Consider the following 6,230-nt stretch of genomic DNA (forward strand, 5'->3'; position numbering starts at 1 on the left):
TGAACCCACTTTATAATGTAACAAATAGGGATAGGTTCCTATGGTGGTGAGGGAGGGAGGGAGGGAGGCTGGAACTAGGGAAGGGGCAGGGGGAAGGGTGCCACTCCCGGGGCTGCACAAGGCAGCAAACCAGAGGGAACTAGAGTGGCGCTCGCCCCAGCTGCAGGGGCCCCAGGAGCAGCCAACTCTAGATGCCTGTAGCAGCTGGGCTGCACCATGCCCTGGTGTAGGCATCTAGTGTCAGCTGCTCCCGGAGCTGCTCCAGCACAGGCTGGGGTGAATGCAGACAAGTGGAGCACAAGCGGAGTCACCCCCGGGGCTGCAGCAGGGAGCAAAGCAGAGGGAACTGTCAGTGGGTGGGGGGGTATGCCTCTTTCTGCTCCACACCCCTGGGAGGGCTATGGGCTGGGGGCTGTGCCCTCCCAGGGGATGCAGAGCAGAAAGGCGCACTTCCCCCACCTACTGACAGTTCCCTCCGCAGCTGACGCAGGCTGCTCCCAGGGCCGTTAAAGCCAGGGCTGGGGTGAGTGTGGCCACACCCAGCACTGCCCTCTTGTCTGCAGTCACCCCAGCCCATGCTGGAACGGCCCCAGGAGCAGCTGACACCAGCTGCTTGTACCAAGGCACAATGCAGCCCAGCGGCTGCAGGCCGCTGCAGAGCTGCTCCAGCACTGACTGGGGTGAGTGGGGACTGGCAGAGCCCTGGGGTGCTTGGAGCACAGTTCAGCCTAGGTTCTACAGGCAGCTGCTGTCAGCTGCTCCTAGGACTCTACCCCTGAGGCTCTGCTTGTCCACACTCACCCCAGCCCGTGCTGGAGTGGCCCCAGGAGCAGCCAACACCAGCTGCCTGCACCAGGGCATGGTGCAGCCTAGGAGCAGACGTGTGGGCAAGTAGAGCCCCGGGTGGCACAGGGCACGGCACTCGCCCCAGAGCCCAGGCATTGGAGGTGCGGGCAGGGGGAGCACAGTGCAGCCCAGTGACCTCAGGCTACTGGCGCCAGTTGCTCCCAGGGCTGCTGCAACCAGGGCTGGGGTGAGTGGGATCATGGCCCTTTCCCCTCCCCCCACAGAGTTACCTGCTTGGGCGGGGGGGTAAGGGGGCCATGTATGCTGATCGCATGAATTTACCTCACATATAACGAATTATGGGTCTAAATATGCTGATCGCATAAGAGCGAATTCATATATAAAGAACCCACATAAATTGAGGGAAACCCGTATGTCAGTTGTTGCATGAAATTGTTTTTTTTCCTGATAAATTTAAAGTTTGAAATATGTTTTATGATGCATTCTAGTGTTGCTTACTCATTAATTTACTCAAAATTGCATTTTTTTAAACATGTAAACACACATTATGATGCAGTGCTCTAGTAAGTATCACCAAGTCCAGGGTCTGTCTCACTGATATACACACGTTCTCTTCTGCTCTGAAAACTTTCACTGCATTTCACCACTGAGCAATTTAACACCAAGTGTACACCAGTAATCAAATTTTCACATAAAGGCAGACACATATCCACAAAAAATGCATGTACCGAGTCTTTACTGGCATTCCTAGGCATTAATCATGTAACTGCATGTAGAACTGGCACAACTGAACAAACAGACATTTGTGTTTGCATATATGATTTAAGTTCATAGGTTTTTATTTTTAGCAAGCAGATGGATGTTCATGCAGATTTGATGTGCACAATAAGCAGTTTAAAATTTGCTGCTGTTCGCCAGTTCTGAAGAAAAACTCACAAATTCATAAAAAGTGATTGTACCTGAAAATCAGGGTCTTGCGCATATTAATCTACACTGGGGCTTTCATGTGAATACACCTAGGTTTCAAATCTTCCACTTTGCTGTAGTGGAAACCCAGGAGCCAAAAGCACAAGAGGTCAACCCACCCTCCCGTGTAGGTGTTAGGGTTGCTTTAGTTGTTAACTCTGAAAATGGTCTAGCAGAATTCCTGTTTTGTTATTACAGACTCCTACACAAAGTCAGTAAAGAACTGGCAGAGTGGTATTTCCAGGATGGCCGTGCAGTGCTTGCAGCATGTTGCCATTTAGCTGTTGAAAATATTGAGGTAAAACATTTTTTTTCTTTATGTGGTGCAGAGGGAAAAAATGTTAATAATGAATTACTCTGAAAGCAAATACCATAGATGTTTTCTACACTATAAAGAACAGTATTGCCATCAGTTTAAATATTTTAGATATTTTTTCCTCCTGTTGATATTCATAGTGAAATCCTGGTCCCACTGAAGTCAAACTTCCCATTGACTTCAACTGGGCCAGAATTTCACCCTTAGACAAAGAAAGAAATGTCTCGTTAATACTATGCTAGTGAATGTACATACTTTTTCTATAAATAGCTGTATCAGTCCCAATAACTTTGTGTTGCTGTGGTGCCCCAAACTCTCCATTGAGGATTTGGGGCTTCTCTGTGCTACATTGTGTGAAAAAAAATTCAGGGAAGATACAGACCCTCTCCTGAAGAACTTGCATGCAAAATCAATAAACAGGCAAATATAATAGGCAGATAACATAATGCATGAGAGAGATCTCTTGTTAGTTACATTTTCCTTTTTTATTTTCATTACTTCCAAACAGCAGTTATCTATTTAGGCTGCCCAGGTGCTTCAGCCAGTACATCCCACGTTCCATTTTTCCTCCCTGCAGAAATAGATTCAAGTTCAATGGGAGATGAGGTGGAGGGGAAAGTAACCAATCTTTTAGTCTCTTGGGCACTAAGTGTTTTAAGTGTTTGTGGTCTCTAATACCTCATATCCCTCTCCTGTCTGTGCTGGCTGCTCCAGCCTATCTTTACTCCATGGAGAAGGTAGGCAGGGGAGACTCACAGTCAAAAGTCTTTTTGGTTCAGGAGTAAGGGGCAGCATGGCATCCTGTGTACCTTGCAGTCCTTTTGGGGAACCAAGACATAATAGACTTCATTAAGACCATGTTAATTTGTTGTTGTTATTTAGACTTTGCTATTTAAACAATTTGGTTTGACAAAGGAAAATGTTACTGTTTGTACCAAAGGAAAACAGTTCTGTTAGAAAATATCACAACTACATAGTAGACAATTATTAACTCCTCTCAGAGCCAGAACAGTCTTAATTCATTTAATGTATGTTTTGTCACTTTGTAATACACACAATTCACAAATGAATGAATGTAGTATGCTCATCACAGTGAATCCTAAAAAGTGCTTCTGTCACTTAATAATATGATTTTCTTATTGAGCAAGCTTGCCATGGCACACCTGATTCGTGGAAATGAGCTGGAGTTGGCAGTCAGTGTGGGTACTGTCTTAGGAGAAAGTGCAGCGCAAGCAACACATTATGCTCTAGAATTACTAGCAAGAAAATGTATGACAGTAACAACATGGTAAGAATTTTTACTCCAAAGACATTTTTTTTCTTAAAAAACAAAATCAAAACTGCCCCACAGAAGTTGTTGTACTTGATTCTGAAGTCTTTATTCAGGCAAATCAACAATAGGCAGGTAGAGTTTTGCTTGAGGGAGAGTTGCAGTATCAGCCCTGTAATGAATAAAGAACCCAACCATTGGTCATTGAAACCAGAATATGTATAGAATGCATGGTAAATGAGTAAACATGAGTGATTATCAAGAGTGTATTTGAAAAGGTAAAATTATCTCACTTGTCACAAATTAAAGAATTAATACAAAGTTAATAAAAATAGATGAGAAAACTTGGGAAGAAGCAAGTCAGAGGGGGAGAGTAAGTAGCAGCTTAAAATCTATGATGCAGTACTTAAAAGTATTTGAGAGGTGTAAACACCTAGGTGAGGGGCTACTTAGAAGAGTTGAGGAATGGTTCAGATGCTATAGGATTCCTGTTTTGACTCCTTCCTCTTCCCCCCCAGTAGAAAGAACAAATGTCCATATCCCAAGCCCCCAAAACTTCAAATGGTCCAAATTTTCCCCACCCTTTTTCATTGCACTATTCTTATCAGAGCAGGGGTGCAGTTTAGGTCTGTACACTGTGGGGGCTTACAGCCGTTAAAAAGAAAAAAAAAGTGCTTTTTACCAGAAGAAGCAGCATGTTAGTTCGATCCGGCTCTGCAGTGCCTGTATAGATCGGACACTTCAGCAGGGCATTTTGGCACTTTTATCTAATAGCTGATTCAATCAGCTATTAGATAAAAGTACCTAAAAAGCCCCACTAAAGTTCCTGATCTATACAGGTGTTGGGGGAGCTAGGTCCAGCTAACATGATGCCTCTTTTGCGCATGTGCTGAGTTTAAAGTAAATGCCATTTTGGTGGAGGGGGTGGGGAAGGTTAATGTCTGTAAGCAACCTGTGATAGCAAGTATAATATATAGTCATAGACTGTGCAGGAGAAGCTGTGGGAGCAGTTTCAGGATTCATTTTCCATTTAGAGAAATGGGAATTAACCTGGGCAACCAAACTTCTATTTTGTTGTCAGAGGTATAATCTGATTGGCCAACTAGGGGTATAACAAAGTTAGCTTCCTTCCACAGGAGAAAGTATGTCAAATTTAATCAAGAAAACTGTTGTATGAATACTGACTGCATGAATCAGTTGGCTAATTGCTCATTCTTACAATGGTTTAGCACAGGAGTTGGCAATGTTTTTGAGCAGAGTGCCAAAAACGCCTTGACTTGTAAGATGTTGGCATGCCAGGGGTGGATGGTGGGGAAGCTAAGAGGGACCTGAGCCTTGTTCTTGCAATGCAGCCCTGGCCTCTTCCCTGCCATCTGCCTGGAGGCATGGATGCAGCTGTTGCCAGCAACAAGTCAGGCTGGAGCTCTGGAGATCCTGGTGCAGTTGCTTGCAGCCCCTCTGCCACCTGTTGCATGCAGCCTGGACTCCATAGTTGGCAGTAAAGGCCTGCTCAGAGCCTGAGCCTGCTGTGGTAGGCAGCCAGGAAGCTGCAAGTGGCTGCACTGAGGTCTGCAGAGTCCCAGCCCAGCTTGTAGCCAGCAGCTGGTGCACATGTGCCTCCAGGTAGACAGTGGGGCAGGAGTTAGTGCTGTACTGCCACAACAAGGATTGGGCCCCTCTCAGCTTCCCCAGCCATCCACCCCTGGCATGCCAACATCTTACAAGTCTAGGTTGTAGGTGTTTTTGCCACTCTGTCCAAAATCATTGCCGACTCCTGTAGTAAACCACTGTAAAGGTGGGGAGGCTGCACCAGGGTCTGCAAAGCCCCAGCCCTGCTTGTTGCCAGCAGTGGGTTGATGCGACCTTGGGACGGATGGCAGAGAAGTCCCTTTCTCACTGTCTGCCCCAAGAAGCATTTGCCGAACACAATGCCTTCATGTGCCACTCCCTGGCACACATACGGAGGTTTGCTAAGCCCTGGTTTAACACAGCAACAAAGGTAGCAGAATTGTGGACCGTCCTCATAGAGTATATCTTATAGTGTCAGTCATATCAGAGCATTCAGAGATTCCCCAAACTCTTTACCTTGGAGGGCCTGCAATCACTGTTGGAGTGGTTACTTTTGTATAACATGTGAGTAGGAGGCACCACATGGGATTTAAGATGACAGGAGAATTGATATGACTGTAATACTTGTATCTTTCCCCTCCATATTTAAAAGAGACTGTTTTCCTGAACTAAAGACCTCATCCTAAAGGCTGCAACCTGGTAATATTCCTGGTACAGCAGTTATGTAGTTCAATACATATATTGAACAGCTTTTGCAAACATGGGATTTGTCTACACTGAGTCACTGCAGCTCATACAGAAAATGTACAAAAGTTACTTTAAGCAGGTTAACTGCACAAGTATTTACTCCTTAGGTGGATTTTGCACTCTGTTCTGAGATCCAGTGACTGAAGTGTAGATAGAACCTCAGTGTTGTTATCTGTGGTCATTACAGGAACTTTTTTGAATAAATGCATAAGGAGAGCCTTGAGCAACATTTTTTCCCATGCTTTTCATATACCTCATTACAGCAGTAATGTTAGAATGATGTTGTAGCCATCGTGGTCTAGGAATTATGTGAGAGGCAAGGATTTTTGGGGAGTGATATCTTTTATTGGATCAACTATATACTTGGGATAAAGTTAGACAAGTTAACTTTGCAGTCAAAAGCTTGTCTAACTTTATCCTGGCTATACCAACTTACCACGTGTCCTTTAATGGTTCTCTCTACCATATATTGAGTGTTTTCATTCTCAAAATGTGTTACAAATCTTAGCTAATTAGCATGGATTCAGAGATTATGAGAGCAGAAGGACCATTGTG

The 6,230-nt window shown here is 44.9% G+C and overlaps 1 protein-coding gene across 3 annotated transcripts in view; it reads left to right on the plus strand.

Moving 5' to 3' along the window:
* WDR17 (WD repeat domain 17) overlaps positions 1-6,230 on the plus strand; it is a 147,849-nt gene that overhangs the window by 121,644 nt on the left and 19,975 nt on the right. For all 3 annotated transcript variants that reach the window (XM_019521804.1, XM_019521802.1, XM_019521803.1), the window contains exons 21-22: positions 1,972-2,071; positions 3,238-3,377. In XM_019521804.1, coding sequence (XP_019377349.1) covers positions 1,972-2,071; positions 3,238-3,377 — 240 coding nt within the window. The remainder of the gene's footprint in view (positions 1-1,971; positions 2,072-3,237; positions 3,378-6,230) is intronic.

This window comes from Gavialis gangeticus, unplaced genomic scaffold (genome assembly GCF_001723915.1).
Source record: "Gavialis gangeticus isolate Ggan-Ray unplaced genomic scaffold, GavGan_comp1, whole genome shotgun sequence".
NCBI classification, from domain to species: domain Eukaryota; kingdom Metazoa; phylum Chordata; order Crocodylia; family Gavialidae; genus Gavialis; species Gavialis gangeticus.